The sequence below is a fragment of the Eimeria necatrix genome, genomic scaffold (assembly GCF_000499385.1).
Source record: "Eimeria necatrix Houghton genomic scaffold, Enh_scaff187, whole genome shotgun sequence".
NCBI lineage: Eukaryota > Apicomplexa > Conoidasida > Eucoccidiorida > Eimeriidae > Eimeria > Eimeria necatrix.
This window is the reverse complement of record NW_013652516.1, coordinates 1-22,350: the sequence shown is the minus strand read 5'-3', so window position 1 is coordinate 22,350 and position 22,350 is coordinate 1. Positions and strand designations below refer to the sequence as shown.

Sequence of the window (22,350 nt, the reverse complement as noted above, 5' to 3'; positions counted from 1 at the left end):
ACAACATTGCTTCAGCACATTCAAACCAAGCGATAACCGTACTCTGCTGATTCCAGTCTAAACAAATATCTGTGTAGCAAGTAGCAGTGCTTGACCCAAGAGGGAATTGTTTCATATTGCCCTCGTCGGGCAGGAGCAATGATACTTCCATGAGAAGCGCTCTCTTCTTCGCACTTTCGCGGCAAAGGCAGAGCAAGTAGCGTGGAGGAAAGAAGCTATATGTACAACTTCTGGAGAATGTTGCCTGCAAAGTGAACAGCCATTTTACATTTTTCAAAACGCATGCAAAGTATGTGTGCTGCTTAAACACAGGCTTGGTCCATAACACGAGGCATTGTTGCTTGATTAGCATTGTCCGCCTTGCCACTCCTGTTGCGATCGGCACAAGGACTTTTATGCTAGTCCTTGATCTTTTCGTGCAACACTTGGAACATTCCAAAATGTCAGTTCTTGTGCGCTTGCTTTCATGCAGCCTATGCATGGCGTCTAAGTAACGTTATAGCGCTGTTACTGGGAATGCTCTTCGCTGCTGCCACTTTCTCAGTGATAGGACGCCAGCATGCTTACCAGTGAGTGCAGTCTCACGGATCCCACTACGAAGGTTGCGCTACCAGGCGGTGCACACATTGCGCTCTAATTGTCTGTGTGTCTGGAATCAGGGTTGCTGGCCATAGCTCATTTGTAGTTCACGGCGTTTCCCCTTGCATGTGCACCAGAGCAGAAACCTTTGACGCGTGCTTGAGGCACATCTACGGGTCAGCTCTCTTTGCTACAGTAGCAGTGTCAAGTGACTGTTAAATGTGATGTAGTCCGGGCAATGCGCTGCGTGCCTCTGCTTCGACGCAATAAATGCGGTTCGCTGTCCTGCAGTCACTGTTGCACCGTCCCAAGCCCATAGTATCTCCGTGCTGCACATAGCAAGTGCTTTTACATCAAGCCAACTCTAAAGGCTCCAATCAACGACCAGCTGAAGGGACGACTACCGATGACGTGTGATTTTTCTTTAGGCTTGCTCTACGCATCTGCCCAGAGGCAACACTCTGATCAGGACAAAAACGTTGTGCAAATCCAACCCTCATTTGTATATCTCTCATTTGTACTCTCCTTTCTGGACCGCTCCTTCACGTAGCTCCACATGAATACGCCACCACTATCTGTCTTGAAGACGGAAACGACGAAGCTCTGTGCGCCTTGATAAGACAGAAACACTTGAAATAATACAAATACAGAGTTGTAGATGATAAAAAAATGCAACAGGAAAAACTGGCACTAAGAGAAAGCTATAAAAGGACGATAAAACGAAAGGACTGTTTTCACCCTCACCCGCAGCAAATGTGGGTGCTGCTGCTGGTGTTCTTTTTCTTTTGCTGGTATTTATGCCATGAGTGGCTGCCACCCCACATAGTATACATAGAGCAACTAGGCCGCAACATGCAGCAGCAATAAAAAAAGCTGCTGCGGCAACCGCTACGAAGATTAAAAAAAGCGCATCTGGGGCTTTCCGAGCAAGGCCTGTTCCTCTTGATGCTCGGCTGAAGTGGCTCTTCGACTGCTGCAAGCTATAATGCGTTGCCCCATCGCTGTTGCCGCTGCACTGCGCTGTGCTGTTACTGGCGTTACTACATAGCACTGCGCTTCTGCAGCTGCAGGAGCAGAACGTGACACACCTGCACCTGCACGGCGTTGTGCAATTCATGCTGCCGTTTCAGCTCCTGATGCTGCATCTATACTTCCGCATACTGGTAAACAGACGTTCTCTCTTGCCGTTGCTGCTTATCCAATATCCTCCTGCTACTCCTCTTCAAGTCGAAGCTCTCCCTCTTCATGTTGCTGGTCCGCATCGTCTTCCTGGTCCTTGCCTTGGTCTGAAAGCAGCGGGCTCTGTTGCCCCTTCAGCGGGCCCTGTTGCGGCTGTAGGTGTTCCATCCTTTGCTGTTCCTCTTGCTCCCGCTGACGTGTATCCTGCTGCTCCGAAAAAAAGTCATTCTGTACCAAATAGTGCAGGGCGGCCAGGAGCTTCCTTTCCCACTTCCGGCGGTCTGCTGCTTGTAGTAGCAGCCGCAGGGGAGGACGGAACATTAACTGTTGCGGCGGTCGAAGCTGGGATGTGTGTACACCCCAAAGATTGCCGCTATCTGAAGCAATCCATACAGCAGACAGCAGCAGCAGAAACAACTATGTTAGGCCTGTCCTTTTGCAACAAACAAGACGACCGAATAGGCCAAGCAAAGCCTCAAAGCAGTAACCTATGTTATCAGAGCTGCAGTTCAGTATCTACGGCTTTGAGTGTACAGCTGAGGCAGCAGCCTGCACGCTCTAATGCCCACCATACGGGGAAAACCATGAGTCAGGAAGGCGTCCTGCGTAGTCATTTGAGTTGCTGGCGAGCGAGTTTCGTAGAATTGCTGAAAACATAACACCAGACCTAAATCCATCTCCCCTCAAACCCTTAACCGCAAGCAAAAGACGTTAAATCCTACCGCCTCAAACGGGTGTATCGAAGCCCCTACAAAAGCTGGCGCAATTCAAAGCCTCCGGGCATCTACACTTCAAATCAGTTAATGTATAGCTTCTGCCTGTTCTGATCGGTGCCCCATATGAACATGAAGAATACAGAACAACAGTGAAGCACCAGGGATTAAGATTAATAACACGGCGTTTGCGGACTCTCTAGGACACTCTTTCGTTGTTCCGTAACCTTCATGTCCGTTTCCTGCACCGGTCAGCACAAGCACAAGCCACGTCCCGAAGCGTAGGCCCTAATTGCTGAAACACAGTATTGTGCTCAGTTCTACGCCGTGCGCCATTAATTGATAATAAGACGTACTTCAGTTTTGTGCTTTTTGGGATATGAGGCCTTTCTCGCAGACAGCCATAGCGCCACTTCCGATGGGCTATCAACAATACTCTCCCTGTACAAGGTGCAAGAGTAACAGCAGCAACGAACAGACGTGGCGCGCACACGAGCAACAACGAATAGCACCATATACTATTCACAGCATGCAGAAGCATGGAGCAGGCCCCACAACGACAATAGGCATTAGCCATGCAGCATCAGCTGCAGCCGCAGCCCACGCAGCCTGCTCACCCTTCGTGGTTTTTCATGTGGCGAAGTTTGTGCATACAAACTGCGTGTGGCGGCCCGGCGTACGTACACCCCAAGTGTGGACAGCAGATATGCTCCTCTTTTTCGTGCCTTTGCAGACGAGCTAATGAAGAGAAGCTTTTCTCACAAGGGCCGCAGACGAAGCCCTCGCTGCACACACAACGCCGTCCTCCCTTGCGCTCATCTTTTACTAACCCTGGTGTACACAGCTTAGTGCAGCATGCAAAGTTCAAAGCTCGCGGCCTGCGCTTACAAGCCCTTCTTGCTTCTCCGCTCCCGCAAAGAAGGCGCTAAGACACCCCCCTCAGCCTTCACACGATTATGCGGCGGCGGCGGCGCCAAAGGCGGCGGCGGCGGCGGCTGGCAAGAAGACCAGCTAGAAGGGCCTCTCGTGCTGCACAGGGGGAGAGCCGGTGGCCCCATGTGCTGCTGCTGATGGAGCTGCTCCGAGTGCTGCTGTGCTTGGTATTGCGGCTGCTGCTGCTTCGGGCCGCAATTCAGGATGTGCATGCTGCTGCATAAGCTGCTGCAGCTGGCGCTGCTGCTCATGCTGTAAGTCGCAGCAGGCGGGGGAGGCGGCGGAGGAGGTGCTACGACCATTTGCTGCTGCAGCTGCTGCTGGTGCACCTGAGGCTGCTGCTGCTGCTGTGCCTGTTGAGGCCAGTGCTGCACGGGCTGGGGCTGCACTTGCTTGTGAAGAGGCTGAAGGTGGTGCTGCATGTCCTGTTGCAGCAGCTGCATCTGCTGCTGCACTGGGGGCTGCATCTGTTGCTGCGGCTGCCCTTGGTGCTGCTCCCTGTGCTGCCGTTGCTGCCGGTTATGATGCAGCAGGTGCCCTCTGCAATGTTGCTGTTGGTTTTGCTGTTGCTGAGGCTGCTCCTGGTGTTGCGTCTGCCACTGCTGTGAAGGGGCTGTTGCAGCCACTGCGTCCGGCCAAAAGCACTGCTGCTGCAACTGTGGCTGCTGCTGAGCTGAAGCCTGCCGCTGCAGTTGCTGCTGCTGCAGTGGCTCTTGTGGTTGCTGCAGCTGCTGTTGAGCTTGCGGTAGTTGATGTAGTGCCTGTTGCTGTACTGTCTGTTGCTGCGCTTGTGGAGACTGCGGCATTGGCTGCTGCTGCAGGAGCTGCTGCTGCGGTACCTTTCGTTGCTGTGAGTTTTCCTGAAATGATTGTTGCTGCGGTTGCTGCTGCTGCTGTTGCTGCGGTTGCTGCTGCTGCATTGTCTGCTGCTGCTGCTGCTGTTGCTGCTGGGGCGCTGGCTGCTGCTGTTGTGGCTGCAGCTGTTGCATTGGCTTTTGGAGCGGCTGCTGCGTTTTCGTGTGCTCCGTGTACACCTGCTGCATATACGGCTGCTGCTGCTTGTGTAACTGTTGCAAAGGCTCTTGGCACATTGGGTGTAGTGGCTGCTGCTGCTCTTGCTTCTTCTGTGGCGGCTGCTGCTGTAGTGGCTGCTGCTGGAACATCACCTGCATCTTTTGCTGTTGCTGCTGCTGGTGCGCCTGCCTCTGCAGTGGGTGCTGCACTGCGTGCCCTTCCGGTGTCAGCTGCTGCAGCGATTGTTGCTGCGCTGGTGCTTGCTGCATTTGTGGGTGGCGCTGCTGCAGCAGCAGGGTCGAGTGCTGCTGCACTAGAGCCTGCTGCTGCACTAGAGGCTGCTGCTGCAGTAGAGGACTTTCAGGAGGCGGCGGCGGCGGTGGAGGAGCAATTTGCTGGTGTAATTGCTGGTGCTGCACCTGTTGCAAATGCTGCTGCTGATGCTGCTGCTGCTGCTGACTAGAGTACCCGTAAGTTGTGTCTGGGCCCAATCCTACTTGTGTAGAAGGGGAGTAACAGAAACTGCTGCAGCTGCTGCTTTTGCCGCTGCTGCCGTTGTTTAGGAGTAGTGAAATGCTAGAACCCTGATTGTGCTGGTGCTGCATGGGCTGCTGCTGCTGGCGCAGCTCTTGGGACCTGGAGCTTTGATGTAGTTGCTGCTGCTGAATATGCATTTGCTTTCTGCGCTTGCTTTGAAGTTCATGGTGTTGCCGCCGCTGCTGCAGTTGCTGCCGCTGCGTTAGCTGTTTCTGCGTCTCCCAAGGCCTGGAGTCCGGTGCGTCAGCAGACGCTCCTGCAGGAGTAGCGGACGCTGCTGCTGCTGCAGGGGGCCCTGCAGCAAGATCCCCGTACGAAACGCGCAAAGCTTGGCCCCGCTGGCGGGCAGCCCTGCCACTTGAGGGGCCCCCCATGGGAGCCCCAATGATTCAGTGCTTTTGACTGCGGGTCTTCAGTGTTACGTTCTGTATATCAGGAGCTCCTGATGTTTCAATTTAACATCTGCTGCGGGACTTGTTGTCGCTGCTGCAACTTTCCCTGCTGGTGCATAGCTTGCCTGGGTCGCTGTTACTGGTTCTGCTTCAGCCGCTAGATTACAGCTGTAGCAGTAACAACAACAACTGTTAACCTCCCTTGTTTGGCTGTTTAAACTGCTGCTCTAACACGAGCAACAGGAACCGAGCAACATAGCCGCTGGTCTCGATGCTCCTTCGCCCGCTGGTGCTACGTTTGCCAGCTGCCAAGAGGTGTGGAAAATTATTTAAAGGGCTAAAAACATACTTGAAAAGTTGCTTCCGAACTAAGCAACAGCCTCGCATTTCTCCTTTTGCTGCAGTTTCGGAGGGGTACGAAGGCCGTGGGGGCCCCCGAGGGCCTCCCGAATTTTGGAGGCCCCACAACAATGGCTGTTCCTAATTGCATGCAGTGAGATAATTGGGCCGTTCTTGCTGCTGATCCTCTGAATATTCTCTTGCCGAGAGTCGCGTGTGAAGAATTTGTCAAAACGTTAGTCTGATTCAATGGTGGCGTTGCAGGAATCTTGTAGACACCCTGGAAATGGACTCCAGGAAAGTTGCAAAATTTGTAGAAAAGTCGTTCTGAAGGGAGAGGAGGACACCAAAAGCGAAGCTGGACCCTAGCAAGATGGAGGAACGGGGGAATCTAACTAAACGTAAGTCACAACACTTTATAGCACCGAATGGCTACACTTCGCATAGTAGTGTCTCAGCGTCACGCCATACCCTCTGCACTAGATATACCCTGATCACCTACAAATGCGAGCGGAGCCTGGCTCGCGGGGTGGTTCCAAACTCTTTGTCATCAAGCAGCATAGTGGATGCCACTATCGATGCAAACGCCCTTTGCTCAGCTGAGATAGCAGCAACCCAACCTTACTAAAAACCATTCTTCAGGTCCTCAACTTATTCCACTGACCTAAATATGTTTATCGTTGCTGGACTTCTGCTGCCTTCATGGCTATGTCGAAGAAGCTCTTCTTGGCAGGCAAACGGCATTCTAGCCCACCAGCTATGACTAAGTAGAGCACTTACTTACAGAGTTTATACATCGTTGCATGTAAGTTTGCATACATGCGTCGTACACTGCAAGCATTCTGGACCCGTTATCTTGCCACTCTCCTTTTTTTGGGCACGTTGGTGCTCCCATCAGTCAGCAACTCAGAAACCAACGTGCTGAATAATGCGTACAGCTTCGGGGAGGCCATGTTCTCTACTTTTGTTGTCTCGGCTTGTTCCCTATAGTGCCGCCAGTAATTTCCGACTCATTGTCCTCACAGGCAACTGACTCAGTGTCCATGCATAGAAATTCGGGATCTGGGTCCATTTCTGAAGCAAGAGTACTATGGAGAACTTGCTTGCATGCTTTGATCCTCGTGCCCATAAATACACACGCACGGGCATGAGCATATCAAGAAATGTTCTAGCACACGGGATGTACAGCCAAGTATGTACTTCGTCGAAAACAATTACACAATCAGGCCTCTTACGCGTTTGCCAGCGCCGAGCACAGTGATCGAAAGTTTGATCTTTGGCTCCTTCTTATTTGAACGATGCGCCAAGCATAAAGTGGTTGCTTAGTGTGACAAAACAATGTAATAAGTGAGCTAGTCAGTGCCTTAGCGCTCTTAAAACTGTTAGCTTATTTGCTCCCTTTGGTTTGCAATGCTTGAATTCAGCACGAAATGACAGCAATTTCTAGAGCTCGAGCACTGGGGTGTGCAGACTATTCCGTTACCTTGTTTTATCGACGAATTGAGGTCTTTTTTTCTGCAAATGTGCTCTTATGTAACCGGCATCCGTGTGAAAAACAAACAGATCACAATACGGGGGACGGTAGTTACCGTATTGCAGAATGCCGACCTGCGGTACGAGCCAGCCCGTCAAGAGTGTCTCTTGAGTGGCTTTGCATTTCATCGCAAGGGAGAGTAGAAATTTGCTTGCACAAAGCCATTAATTTTGCTATGCGGGGTGCAGTACATACAAGGGGTTTCAGTTAGTCATTGCGTTGTGCAAGGCTTTCTGTTGTGGTCTAGCATTCCTCTGCTGCGCTGGCATCGTATGATACTTCGTGTGGCTTGCATAGCTATTTTCAGCTGGCTGCATACTGGTAATACGTACAGGCCTGGCAGCGCACTAGCTCATGAGCTTTCTTGCAGGTAAACTTGCAGGTAAACATTTTCAAGTGCTTATTGAGCTTTTCTGCCATGGATTATGCATGGATTATGAGGCGCTCGTGAAGAAAGCCAGGTGCCTTTCCTCTTGATTAAAAGGGTTGAGCTAACTAGTTAGGTAAAATTTTTTCAATTTGTTTCTGGCGCGGAGGAGCACAAGGTTTTGTGGAGTTGCACTAATCAGCCTGTATGCCAGGGTAATATATGGGCCCAGCAAATGCTAAACGATAGGTGACCGCTAACTAAAGCTGGAAACCCTCCCAGGAAAAGGGTCCACGAGCACTGAAACTGGACCCTCAGGCGCTGCAAGGCTTGGAACAGATTCGTTCACTTTCGAGTGAAACTTTGCGCTGCACAGCTAGTGGCTTCCGCGCTATTCCTGAGCCATTATCAAACTCGTTTAGTACAATAAATGCGTTTAAAAGCGCTTTTAAGTATTGAAACAGTAGCAATTTTATTACAACAAACGATGGTGAATTAGTAACGTAGATATTAATCAATATGAAATGAATCAGAAAAGTGTACGATTAGTCAATTGTCTTGCAAGATTAGAGTCAGTAGACACCAATATATTCAGGGAAGACACGTTGTAAGATAAGGAGAGCAGCGTATCTGAGGCTAGGAGGAGAAGCTCAGTGCGGAAAGTGGTGTCTAGACAAAAGCTCTACGTGTTTTGGTATTGCCTGTTTAGCGAGAAAGGCCCTGCCCAAAACAAATGGCACGATTTACTACCCCATGGTAGACAGCACCACATGTGCATGCTGCTTTCCCGTTAAAGGGGTCAAGACCAAGGTCCGGGCCTCCCTTCCGTTTGTGCAGAGATATTTCGCTGTGCCATCCATGCTCAGGCACTGTCGGCTGATATTACCACTCTGGGGCACGGTGGGGCCCTTGAGTCCTCTATTGATGCAGCCATACTGGGAAGTTGCCAATGTTCTTAGTGGTTGAGCACCCAGCAGCGACACATATATGCCTCCACACCTGCATCCTCGTGCAGCAACCACAACTTTCGCTTCGCTTGATGGGCATAGCAGGTGGCTGCTAGCTCCAGATTTCACTAAACTGTATATCCCGGATAAGCATTAATCTGCATCATTCAGCAAAAAACCTAAATCGGCCGACGGAAGGGGGTGGCTTTTGGCTTTTTTTGTCATGTGTCCACGTTAGTGTGCAGCGTGACAAGAAATATGTCGGACCGTGGCTGAGATGTGTTCTTCATATTGTTGTTCAGTAGATGTATCTTATGCTTCGTGCTGGTTGTTCGTCACTTCCTTTATGGGGAGCCTTAAGAGCCTCATGCTGTCTGCCATGCTGGTGCGCACCAGCGATCGGCGGTGACAGCAACTGTTGCAGTGGTGGCCCTGGCATTATTTTTATCCGGGCAGATCAGACAGAACATTGATGATGTTTAAGAATCAAATTATTGTTCCTTTCAAAAAGGAATTTCGGGTTGCGTGAATCACAGGATGGTGCAGTCCAGTCATTCGGGACCACCCCGCTTATATGGCAGCTTGACCCACTGCTTACCGTTTTCCTCTCAAATGACATTTACCTTCATCTTATTTCACGTCTTAGAGTGACAGAAACTGGAAGAAAGAGCAACACCACGATGCGCGAGCCACTTTCCGCGCCTCGTGTGTGCTCGAACTTCCCCTCGCAATCGTACCTAAAGATTTAGACCTGAAATCAGTGTGTTTAATGCTCAGATAACCGCATAAAGCTGACAAAAAATTAAAGAGGACTTAATGGTAGAATGTCAGTTGAGAACTGTTTCGCGATGCCCTTGGACTCACCTGAGGTAACAGAGTGCGCGAAGTTGAAGTCTGAACAGCAGAAATCGGCGTTGAGTAGAGCTACGAAACTCCATTGCTGTTTTGAGCATTAGGAGCAATCTCCAAATAATAAGATCAATATCACTGAAACGAAAAGGGCTTTCTTGGTTGGTTTCAACTCGTGTTGGTCTCTTCAGCACCAGATCCATTGTCTCAGGGCCCCGCTCCGCGCACCTTGTCTCCACGCACGCGAAACAAACGTAGAAACAGCACACATCGAGACAAAAGATACTGCCAAGTGGATTGACCTTTTGTCTGAGAGCTAAGTATACGTGTTGTGGGTACTCGAATAATGGTGTGAGAGCAGTCACCGCGAGCGCACTGCAAAGCATAGAGTAACACTGCTTCTCACTTGCGGATTCAGCAGCAGCTCCGCTGTTGGCACGACACGCCCGAATGATAGAGGGCAGCTTTTATACAACATTTGTAGGTGCCACCAATAGCGATAGTCTACTGCGGAATATATAACAACGAGCGCTCGCGGTCCTCCACCAAGCCTTGCGTTCCCCACAAGTGTCTTCACGAAATCAAGCATTGAACTCGTGGCTTCGGAACCCAGGCAAGTCTTGAGGCGCATTGCACTGCAGTAGTTGTCCCTTTCGTGTCTTCGGGCCCGCATCAAAATCAAGCTGCTTACATCCATTCGGCGGCAGGTGGTTGTGACTCACGGCTAACGGAAAAGGATCTTCACAGAGGGAGTCCCCTTTGGTCTTGCGTACCTTGCGATGAAAAAGAAACTGGTGTAGCAGATCTAGTAGCCTGGTAGCCCCAATTCTGGAGAGTCACGGCCGGACAAGACAGTGCGCTATTGCGGCTCTGCGTGGCCGCCAGCTCTGCATTTCTTCAGGCATCATCCATGGAAACAGAAGCTTATTCTTGGCTAACTAGCGCTACAGAAGCTCTTGGGTTGGAGGGACTCCCCCGGGCTCCTTACCTCAAACCAAAGGATCCCCCGTCGCAACGGCCCCGAGTTGCGGCATATTGGCGAACTGTTGTTGTTCTAGCACTGCTTGCCTCGAGTGCCCTCATATATCTCGTGCTGAAATGCTCCTTCCGTCTCTCCGAATTTTCCTCCAGGTCGCGTCGTCGCCTCGCGGAGCGCCCGCGGGACGGTGAGCGCAGAGAAAGGGCCCCGCAGGTGGGTATGGGCCCATTTAGTATATGTCCTCTATAAAACTAGCAGTTATACTTGACTCGTTCGTTCTGTCGGATTTGTGTACGTAGCCTCTTACATATCTTGCCTGTGAATGGCTCAGACCCCCAGCGATGAAGAATACTGCAATCGCGCAACAGACGCGGATCCTGATCGCTCTTCCAGGGAGTGGACCCTTTGGATAGGTACAGAACCAGCATCTTGGCTTCAAGACTTAGGTTCACTGTCCAGATATTTCTTGCGAAGGAGCTTTGGCAGCACCAGCGGAACGCAGTATCTCGAAGGGCCTGCACCCGCAACTTCTTCGGAAGCAGGAGAAGCAGCAGCTGCTGCCGCCAGTACCTCCAGCGGCTTCCCCAGCAGCTCACGACGCCCTGAAACTCCTGGATCAGATGTTTTATCAGAAGGAGCGTGGACTCCAGGTGCTACGAATGCCACAGGGAAAAAGCAGAGCCCGCAGCAAGCCCGGACAACTTCTGCCGCAGCTCTTTTGGGGGCAGCTGCGGAAGAGGAACCAACAAGACCACGTGCCGCTCCCAGAAATGCCCCCAACATTGAGGGATATGATTCGTTGCCGCCCGCTTCAAGTTCTGCTCGAGAAGGTACATCAGAAGGAACTGATTCCGTAGAGACAGGAAGAGATGATGCGGGTGACAGCTACCCCAACCTGTTTGGTGCTCTCCCACTGACTGATGACGGATTTTCTTTCAGCCAAGGAGCAGCAGCACAAGGAGTTACACCCGGATACGAATACGGCGGTGATTGGCGTGATATGTACTTGGCTTCTGATATCTACACCCCGGATGATTTTGACAATATCAGCGGCATTTACAACAATGATAGACTTTTCCGGGCAAGTGTCCATTCAGAAGACCAAGTGGAAACGGAACCAGAACCAGAACCTCGCTATTACGAGGAAGACGATTATGGAACCCAAGACGTGGCTTTTCTGGCAAGTTTCAGATCTGCCCAGGAGCTAACTCAATTAGTTAGGGCTTCAGATCGCGGTGCATTCTCTGCCGACGTGGGTGGCGGTCAATCAGTACAGGCTACCTTTGATAACATCGCGCTTATGATGATTGGGGTTCCGGAATCGCCTCACTACAAAGATCTGGACGACCATTACCCTTTTCCACGTATCGGGAATAGAGAAGTAAGCCTACAGTGCAGCAGCGGGAACGAGGCATATCTAAGCGATAGGATGAGCACGGCTACTAGCTGCAAGCAGGCTTTCCGCGTTTGTTGCAGCTAGAAACACGTGTGACGAAGATGATTTCAGCTCGCAGTCGGTTTGACTTATTTGGTTGCAGCAGGCCTCCCAACTCAGCAGCCGGCACCTGTCTATTTGCCATTTGCTGTTGTGTTCTGCTTGTTCCAGGAGAACCAAGCCTTGCGGGATGTGCTTAAGGACCTTGGACGGCTTGCGAGTAGTCTTTGTTCGCCCCATCCGGATCGAGTCTGCAGTAAGGCCTGTGATTCAGCAACCTGCTCCGCCCATGGCAATTGATTAAATCACTGGCAGCAGCACTAGCAGAATCAGCACCAGACCTGGAAGGGGCGAACATTCTAAAAGGATGCAACAAGCTCTGTTTGCCGCTCTACACAATACGGGGCCTCCCTCCCACAGACAATTTACGATAGTTTGCTCTACAGCAAAGCTGCAATCTCTGCGAATCGATGTGAATTCCCTGCAGACCGTCTCCACGCTCCATGTCTTCTCCCAAACGGCACCACACGGGTTACGCTCAACATTGTAGTGGAGGAGCTTGTAAGTTAGTCGGTTTCCCCGACTTCTTGAACTGCATCTTCTTGCATATGCATGCTGACACGTGTCAACATGCGCATCTCAAAGACTCTGCTTGGTAGAGCTTGGTGATGCTGCTAGCATATTGTGTGCCTATGTGTAGGAAATGAAAACTTCGAGCATGTGGACCCGTCTTAAGAAGGCATTAGCGCTTAAAAAAGGGTTTGACGGAAATCACAGCAAACGGGTTAGCTTTTTTTTAAAGTTCCTCTACGGTCACGATTTGTCCAGACACCAACTGGCCTCGCAAAACCGTTGCAAGCTCGTGTGGAGTTTGCTCTTTGCTTGGGTGCAGTTCAGACGAGATGTCCAAATGCTTACTGAGGATTTAATAACGGCGCTTTTCGCCCAACTTCAAGACTCTGGAGGTAGGCGTAACCACAAGCAAAGCTTTTTCAAAGGCTTCACGGGTAGCCTCCGTGGACTGCCCACTGCTCCAGCATTCGGCGGATGTTTCAATGCCTTGTACTGGTTTTTAAAGTTATGAGTCTGTTGTTCAGTGTGTATGACTAAAGCAGCATTTGATGCGTGCTGCAGCTCGGAAAAGCGAATCCCGTTTCTGTTTCGAGCTGAAAAGGCCAACGGCTTCCCGTTGCAAAGGCAAAGTTTCTGTGACAGTTTACGGTGAGCCCTTAGGAAAGCACTACTTACTTGCGGTTGCTTGTGTAAAGGGCTACTGATATCTTCCAAAGTTGGGTGTAGACCAGAGACACATCTTCCTAATGGCGTGATTCGCAGCACATGCAATTGCAAAGGTTTCTGCCTGCGTTTGTTGCATTTCAGCCACAGACATTTCAGATGGCTAAAGTCATTCGTCCGGTGAATTCATATTTATGCCTTGCTAGTGTTTTATTTATCACTTTTTGCAAGCGCGAAGACGAATGAACGAATACGAGGACCACATGCAAGATGTGCTCTCTTCTATCCGGCGTGAAAAAACACGTTACTCACACGTAGCTTGCATGTCAATTTGGGGACTCCAGAGGGTGTGGCCTCGGAATGAAGCATCTATATTGATGCATCGCCACCGTCAAGCTGACTTGCGACTTTCTTTTTCCTTGCAAGTGCAACAAGCCGAATTTTTACTTTCAACGATGCGAAGGCTGTACGAAATTTGCGGCTTCTTGTATTCATCATTGGTCTCAAATGATCCGAGATATCTTGATTCCCTGAGCCACGCCGACCCAGTCGTGTATGGACCAAACTGCAGCTGCAGATCCTCTTTTGGCTGCTTTTTTAACTTCACTTCGTGGGTCAGTGTCGTCGTGTGCGCATGGTTGTTTTTTGTACCAAACAAGCGCCGCTACCTTTTCATGTCCCAACAAAGGCACTTGATTTTTCATCGCTCAGACTTCCAGAGGTTAGTTTTACCATTACAGGCCTCCGTTGATTTTGGCTTTTGCTCAGGCGAGACAGAGGTATAACGAGTTGAAGCCATAGTAGTGCAAGAAGTTATTAGCCCAAACGAACAACCCCAAAAGATCAGCAGTAGCAGCATCTGAGCAGCGGCTGCATCAACGTTTGTTGCATGTTGAGATGGATTTCTCCCAGCTGCATACAGGTGCTGCAAGTCTAGAGCACTCTACATTCCTTCATGCACCGAGATATTTCCGTATTCATTGGCATGCGCCCTTGCGAGCTTATTGATGTTAATGTATATATCTGCAGTAACAAACGATCGCCTAAAACGGCGTTGCCCTTGTGGCTGGACCTCGTGGAGCCCTTCCAGCGCTTCGCAATAGGTGCAAAGACTTGTGGAGCAGATTCGGTGAAGTCTTAACTTTGGTTTGACGCCGTTGCTGTGTCTCTGACTGACAGAAGCGTTGGCATAAGGCAAAAGCATTGCCCTAAAAGCGCGCCAGACAGTGTTAAGTTGGCCGAAGAGCGGAGCACAAAGCAGCAATATTGTTCCAAAGAAACACAACAACAACAACCTGCCTGCTAAGATCCGGGTTTGCCCTGGTCAGACTTTTTGCAGAATGGTTGAGATTTGTGAGCTACGGCGAAGGCCAAGGAACGTGGTTAGAACCAGGAACAGTGGGAAACACTTGCAGGCCGAATTTTCGTGGTCGATAGGGACGTTCTTGGCGCAAAGGATTCCCGGGAAATCCGGAGAATGATGACTCGGAAGGGCTTAAAGCTGAACAGAATCTGGCTTCAAAGTATTTGGTGGAAGCGGGCCACCACCGTCGATTTTAACCTGTGCTGCGCGCCCGCACTACTGCTGTCGCAGCTGTAGCATCTGTTGAAGGGGTGGTTTCTCTTGCAAGGGTATTGTGAGGTGCCAAGCGATGGAACTGTTCAGGGTCGCATCGGAGGAACATTCAATTCACTCCTGCTGCCTGCCGTATGCGGGACCGCCACTAGATAGGCAGCGAGCTGGAAGCCGATTTACTTCCAGGATTGTTTTTCTGGGGCAATGAAGAAATTTCCCTAAGTTAGCTTTAGTGTACGACGCGTGTCAACGCGACTGCAATCCAACGGCAACAACCACGAACAAAATGCCCAGCGCGACAAAAACACATGCACGTAATAGTCAACCTTGTAACTAAAGATTATTGATCTCTCACATTGATAATTATTGGTGGATCGCTTCAATTGGAGTTTCGTATTTAGCCCTCAGAGGTGAATTTCTTAGATTTGTTAAAGACGAACTACAGCGAAAGCATTTGCCAACGATGTTTTCATTAGTCAAGAACGACAGGAGGTTTTTCCACACTGCAGGAGTCGAGCTGAAGCCTCGTTTCTTCTTCCGTTTTGTCCTCCCACGCACATATATTTCTTTCGGGAAGAACGCACTTGTAGTTGATAGTGTCACTAAATTCAGATAGGAGAATGTTTCTTGCCAGAGCGTAACACTAGAGGCCACAAATCGCAAACGCGACGAAGCATCCAGATTGAATTACAGATGTTCAATAAAGTAAAGACTACTTGAATCTGGAAAAAGCTCCGGAAATCAAATAATTTTTGGCGAGGAAACAAAAATGCTTACCGGGACTGCAACGGAGGCGTGGCGGGTGAGTCCCTGCTCCAATCTCAGGAACGCTGGGGATCGGCTGCGGCTTTATTACTGCATAAGGGCACGTTTACATAGAAATATGCTTGTACTCGATTTTAAAATTTTGTTTTGCAAATGTTACTTTGGGTTTTTCGGAGATGGGAGGCGGCCCGTGAAGTCTTCATGGAGGACCCTCGTTTGCCTAAGGGTTTCGTAAATGTCCCTTTGTTGTTGTTTCCCCTCAAGCTTCCTCATATTGATTTGCTCGTCCATTTGGTACCCAATTTAAATGAAATGTTCCAGACTCGCCCTTGAGAAAAGCTGATCGGGACAATGCTGTGTGCGGCGACGCCCAAGCGGAGGGGGCCTTCAAATCCAATAGAGAGAGCGGACAGTGAAAACGCCGTTTGGCGAATATATGGAAGAGAGTCCGAATTTTGTTATAAAGGCAACTAGTCAACGCTGCAGGGACGCAAGAACAGCCGGCTTTCCTTTGCTGACTGTCGATTCTGCGTCACGAATGGCAGAGCACAGGCAAGGGAGCTCAGCTGTACAACGAGGCAGATTGAAGATATGTCTTCTCCTTAGATTTGTCCCCCTTTAAGAAGACTCTAAATGTTCTAATAAGTTTGTCATGCCTCAGCTTCAATGCAAATGATATCCGGCCAATCCGTGCAGCATTTTTGTGCCGTGTATAGACAGGCGACTCTCATTGTAATGGTACTGGGGTATTATTGGCTTGCCTGCGCAACTAGTAATATGAAGTAGGATCACTCATACCATGTTGAAACATAACTAGATTCTTCACCGAGGGTGTCGCTGGAAGCGGTCTAGAGACTCATTAGCACAGCAATAGCATCGATGATGCCCATCCCTCCTATATTCCTGGAGTGGTTTACCTGCTGTCTGCCTTAGCTTTCACCTCCACCTGACCAAAGGCTATAAAAATTAGGGAATAATGGGGAGTGTGGCTGTGGCTGCTTCCTGCATCTGGATGCAAGCAGCTTATGCACCACCGTATCCGTTATTTGTCTGCGGCGTCTTATTCCTGTGTTCCACGCGTTTCACACTTTGTCTCCCCATTATGGAATTGTGGTGGCGATGATTTGTTCGATTGGTGGGGAGGACGAAGCTGTTAAGCGACCACTTACACGCTTCCCAAGCACCTGGTCCAGCAGCGCCAGGCGGAGTAGCTGAAGGTGCCAGCAACGAGTCCACTGTTAACACTCTCGGCTCTGCAACGTACGCAGCTGATGAGAGCGCTAGGAGCGACTGTAATACTGCGCAATTAACTAGGCAGCACAAGCTGAAGATGACGGTGATAGCAGCGAGCCTGAGATTGAAAATTTTCACCGTGCACGGCGAAGTGCAGAGCAGCTCCAGCAGCAACATCTGCATTATATGATGGTGTTAGCGTCAAAGCTGTACTTGCGCTCCCCTGGCAAGTAGGTGCTACGTGCCCGGTGAGTTTAACAGATTTGGCAGCCCTAGCTTATGCAATGCCATACTCGATTCCATGAGTGGGCCACTTGACCAGGCCCATTACCCTGAAACGAGAACCGCCCACAGCAGCAGTTTCACTTGATCAAGTGCCAGGAACAACCAAAAAGGATACTCTTAATGGCTATGTCATGGTGTGGCAAAAATTTTAGCAACAGAAGCAGCCAATGAAGCAGGTGGTGTTCCAGTGGTAGCTCCAACAAAATACCTACTCGGCAATGAAGTTACGATTGAACAATATGCTTATTATTTTCAGCATACAGAGCAGATATTATTAGCGGCAGCGACTCTGACAGGAACCCCCTTGGCTTTAAGGCTCTTTGATGCAAGGAGTAGCTCTTGGATATGCAATAGTGCTAATCCAAGGATAAAACCGCCCGTTGAGGCTTGCGGCCACGAGTTCTCGCCTACAGCGGCAAACGCAAGCACCCAGATCGCAGCGCAGAGGCAGCTTCGTGGACCCGCAACTACATTAGGGACACAACAGAAGAGAGGAAATCGTAGTACCGGCTCTGTCAGTTGCATACCTTAATACCTTCTGGCTTTCACACTCACGTAGCCTGCAAGTGGCCATATAAGCAGGCTATCACACGCCTCAGTAGAGCGGCACCACACAGAGCCACATTTCAAGCAATATGCTGCATCAAGAGATCAATTGTGATCAGTTGTGTGCTCCGTTGCAGACCCAGCTAAACCGGGCATGTATGCGAAGCTTCCTGCAGCGGCGAAGGAAAAAATCGAGAACGCTTGACCATCATAATTTCAGCTTCGTCGCCTTGTGATACTATAGGGAAAAGACCAGGCCTTCATACGCAGCAGTAGCGCCGCGGTAGCAAGCTGTCCAAAGGCCATTTTCAGGCACACGCCTGGCCTCAAGGCAATGCAACACACACTGCTCACCAAGGTTTTTCTTGCGAGCTTTTGGCACTGCTTGGTGATGTGAATGCCAAGAATTTCGTGAATTTTAAGGTGTGGGATGCAAACACTCTCAAAGAAGCAGAATTATTTTGACATAGAGCTACGCTTAACGGACTTTCCCGAACTATCAGCAGCTCAAACAGTCAGTCGACAAATGATGCCGATTGCGGCGATCATATGGGGGCGAAGCTGCACTGCAGGCCTAGGGTAAGTTGTGAAGCTATACATGTGCAGCCTTCGTAGTTTGTGGATTAGGTGTCTCAGCTGCCTAATGACCAGCTTCCACCCTTTTCGGCTGCACGTAACAATGCATCTCTGACAACTGCTACACACCTGAAGTGAAAGGAGAACTGTGACTCTTGCAATGGGTAACACAAGCGAAACGCAAACGAGGTATCAAGACCGGGGTAGCTGACTTACTTTGCTGTGTCTCCGCCACCAGACTCTCAGATGCTCTATAAAAAATGCTGCGACTGTATAAACGAAGCTTGAGCATTTACGAAAAATCAGCATGCGTAGAAGTAGAGTGCCGCAGTTTGACACTGCGTTTGAAGCAAATTGGTACCTTATATGGATATTTCGCTTTCGGCTGTGAATTTTATTGTTTCATGCGTGATGACGTGCACCATTATTCTGCACAAACTTGTATACCACGCTGAAGCAGCGCCATTAGGACTTATCAGCATTGCCTAATGCAGAACGTGCCGAACTGGTAATGGTGCTGGGAAAGGCCACCCCCAAATGTGGTGGCTGCAACCAAAACTTGACCACATGCGTTATTTTGGCTGAACGCAGGAAGGCTTGGCTAGTGCGTCCGATAAAATTTGAACTCCTCCACAAACATCAGGGCCGGGCTTTTACTTTAATTCCGTTGCAACTGTAAAAAGCGGGGAAATGAGGTCTCGGCTTGTGGCATATAAAATAGAGCTCATCGCTGAAGGTGGCGATCTCCATATTAGACACGCAGGAGTTGCTATGTGCGAACCGCATGTAGGGGTTCAGGTTTACTGAACCACTGCGTCAATAATTATATTTGACGAGCAAAGGAAGCTCGAGAAATTTTGTTCCTTCGTTTACAAGTGCAGAAAGCTCGAGAAGTTTTGTTACTTTCTGTCTGTCGAACTCTTCTCCTGAGATGCCTGAATCTCCGGAGCTCAAGATCCTCGAACACCGTGAACTATGCCAGTGCATTTTAGAGGATTTGAATTCAGTGATAGGCCTCATAAATCACTGAAGCATGGCACGAGCCACAGGCCCTTCGTGTGTACTTGTCCGTGCAGCAATAGTTACGCAGCAGCGAATTTCATTGTGGGTGCGGGACTGCTTGTGCATTGCAGACGTCCTTATTGTGGAGGCATACAACTCAAGGAGCTTTTGCCTCTGCAATGCACTCATAGAGCAACACTCTGAAGCGCTGCTTTCTCTCCAGCAATTCTTGCAATTTGCTCGTGTGTAAGCCCCTCCAGGTCAGCACTCCTCACGCAGTCGCTCAGGGCTTTTTCCTGGATATTACATTCCTGCATCTGTTTCTCTCTTACAACCTGCTACAGAGCTCCCCGTAGCGTGCGCGTTCTCTTTCCAAGATGGTTCGGTTTCTGGCGACACATACTCAGTCTACGCCCCGCATCCTAAACTATAGGTTAGGGCCTGGGCGGGTACGGAGAGCTGTGCCCTTTCAGATCGGGTGCATATTGGGCCTACTTGCCTCGCTGGCTATCGGGAGGGCAAGCTGAGATGGTTGTGGACGCCTCTCTCCTAGCATTGCACCGTTCGCAAGACATTGCTACGCCGCTGTTTGAAGGAGCATAAGAGACTCGAGACGTCGACAAAAGCTTGCAAAAATCAAATTTAAGGATAGTTGGAGCGATTTCGCGGAGAGTTTGGCTCGGCTGGTTCTCTGGCGCGTTGCCGAGAAAGGACAGTGGCTACCTGGCTTCGTGCTTGGTCATCACGTCCAGCACACGTTCTTGCTTCCGTACCTGCTCCTTTTGCCTTCTATTCTCACCCACTCAACTTACCATCAACCAAAACGCTTGATAATACTGATTATATCAAATTGGGTAGTTAGGATCGCTCAGATATGTAGAACTGGTTGTTTCGACCGCGCTGAGTATGCCCACCCTAATCCGAGTCGCTGCAAACGGCAAATGTGGGCTTTGTCGAAGTGGGTTGTGACTTCAGTTTTGCCGGAGCCTTGTCCTCCCAGAATATGAGCTTGGAGCAAATACTATCTTCTTTTGAGCGCGTGAATTTTGAAAGCCGGTCTTGCCCTCCTATTATGGTGCTCAGCTTCTACTATGTTGGTCAATACTAGAGTCACGCTCCGCAACTCCAGGGAGGCAGCACAACTACGCTTTTGGGGTTACTGGGATACCCTGAGCATCTGTGTCAACAGATGAAACACGCAAAATCGCTATGGAAAGGCTTTAAAGCCGGTTTTGGGCTATTTGCCCGATGAGAGATGCGACGATCTTGAGTGAGATCCTTCTGCCACGAGGGGACGCTGCACACCGGATGATTCACGTCATGCCAGTGTTCCACGCACCAATTCCTCACCAACATTTCGTTTCCGACACAAGATAATCAGGGAAACCATTTTGCGCCCTCTAGTAAGGCATTTTCACGCTGCAAGCGTTGGTGTTTGCCACCACGAGCGTTGGCCACGCACTGGCTAGTCTCCACCGCTCAAAAACTGTTAGAACGGCCGGTTTCCAGCCATTTTCTTTTCTAATCAGCTCCAGTAGAGATATAGGTGTGGCACCTCACATAATCCCAAGTTACGCAGCACAGGTCCTATTGTGCAAAGGCGCTCGCTAGTTTGCGCGCCCACTACTCCTCTGCAGCGATGGGTCGTTCCAGGTTACTCCAGGGCGCTACTATGGGACATTAAAGCTTTTATACTACTACAGAACAATCTTGAAAGCTCGTTGAGTAACGTAGTGCAACTAGCCCCGCAGTTTTCCAGAAAAGCAGCGGCATAATACGCTACTGGGGAGTACTCCAAGGAGAAACCACCTGTCCGTTCACGACTCCCGTCCCCAGCAAGTAACTAGGCAGCAACGCAGTGAAACATTTCTTCTGCCACTGTAATCTGGCCAACAATGCATCGCTAGAGTAAGACAAGAACGGCCCTCCTACCCCAGATGTTTTTCGATTTTATGTTCGTTTAGAGCCGCTTGGGGAGTCAGGACTCGCAATGTGTTTCCTCTGTATGAAACCTTAAACATAGCCCACCTCTATAGCATCAAATCCTCTTTGAAACGTCTGGGCAAGTGCGTCACCTTTCCAACTCCTCAATTCACTCCCTTTGTTACGGGGCCACGCACTGCAGGGTTCTGACTCCTTTGAGCTCCTTAATTGGCACTCATGGGGGAAGCATTGCATTATGAGTGGCCCCCTAGCTCGACAAATAGTTGGGACTCAGGTTTACTCCCTCAGGATACTCAGCGGATTCCAGGGTATCGTTTGCCAGTGGTAGGGGTGTACTGGCAATATTCCACAGCACTAGTGCTGCTAGTTTACGCCGCCGTCGTGCTGTTTGTGGCTCTCTGGGCTCGACGTCAATTACAGCACTTGTCGGAACATGGTTGCAGGACTGGAGATTCAGGCTTGGGTGGTGATATCTCATCCCGCTCGCAAGTAGGTGTAGGAAATCGGCCAGTGCCGAGACCACAAGCGCCGAGCCGCACGATGCTCAGGCAGCTGCTAGAGAAGCAGCTGAGAAACATGAACTGGAAAGGCAAGGGAGTGCGAGACGGATGGGGCCGGTGGCTGGCCTCTTGGAAATTGCCGGCAAGAAAATAACGAGCGTCGCAGGAACATCTGATGTGGCTATCGTCCACAGTCAGACGGAGCAAGCACTCAAGCTCCAGGAACCGGAGCAGCAGAGGAAGGCGTCAGCGACGGCTGTGAAGACAACGCACCTGGCGATGCCGCGGCAGCAGCTCCAGAAGTAGCAGCAGATGACGAGGATGACGACTCCGACAGCAACTGCGGCCATCTTGTTTATGACGTTGTACGCAGTGATCAAGAGAGTACCGTGGCCAGTGCCGAGACCACAAGCGCCGAGCCGCACGATGCTCAGGCAGCTGCTAGAGAAGCAGCTGAGAAACATGAACTGGAAAGGCAAGGGAGTGCGAGACGGATGGGGCCGGTGGCTGGCCTCTTGGAAACTGCCGTCAAGAAAATAACTAGCGTCGCAGGAAAATCTGATGTGGCAGCAAACCCAGCATCAGAAGAAGCAGCGGGTGAGACTGCTGCCAGCAGTTCAAAGGCACCTCAAGCTCAGGAAGGCAGGCGTCATTACACGAAGTTGGCCTTGGGGGACTCGATAAGAGGGGTGATATCTTTTAACCCTTTCGGAATACTGAAAGGCGTAGAGTTCCGTAATCATCCAGGTGTTTATAGCAACAGCAACAATACCATCAGGATGGCTCCTATGCACGCCGACCTTCATAGGACTCCGTGGGTGTTGTTTAATTTGTGGTTGGTTAACGCTCCTCCGAAGGCCTCCTAGACAAGGTGCGCTTTGTGTGCCTTG

The 22,350-nt window shown here is 50.2% G+C and overlaps 3 protein-coding genes across 3 annotated transcripts; 2 read left to right on the top strand and 1 right to left on the bottom strand.

Moving 5' to 3' along the window:
* Nucleotides 1-1,791: 1,791 nt before the first annotated feature.
* On the bottom strand, nt 1,792-5,329 carry ENH_00024100 (zinc finger (C2H2 type) protein, putative; the record flags this gene model as incomplete). The annotated part of the gene is made up of 6 exons (XM_013579709.1): nt 1,792-2,135; nt 2,328-2,405; nt 2,668-2,713; nt 2,828-2,912; nt 3,089-3,256; nt 3,360-5,329. The coding sequence occupies 6 exons, from the start codon at nt 5,327-5,329 to the stop codon at nt 1,792-1,794; spliced, it is 2,691 nt and encodes an 896-aa protein (XP_013435163.1).
* A 4,964-nt stretch (nt 5,330-10,293) lies between these two features.
* Nucleotides 10,294-13,200, top strand: ENH_00024090 (hypothetical protein; the record flags this gene model as incomplete). Its single annotated transcript, XM_013579708.1, has 8 exons — nt 10,294-10,575; nt 10,694-11,743; nt 11,969-12,053; nt 12,285-12,358; nt 12,498-12,581; nt 12,690-12,762; nt 12,932-13,018; nt 13,178-13,200. 8 exons carry the CDS (start codon nt 10,294-10,296, stop codon nt 13,198-13,200), a joined length of 1,758 nt encoding a protein of 585 aa, XP_013435162.1.
* Nucleotides 13,201-21,176: 7,976 nt separating this feature from the next.
* On the top strand, nt 21,177-21,614 carry ENH_00024080 (hypothetical protein; the record flags this gene model as incomplete). The annotated part of the gene is made up of 1 exon (XM_013579707.1): nt 21,177-21,614. The coding sequence occupies one exon, from the start codon at nt 21,177-21,179 to the stop codon at nt 21,612-21,614; it is 438 nt and encodes a 145-aa protein (XP_013435161.1).
* Between the last annotated feature and the right edge of the window lie 736 nt (nt 21,615-22,350).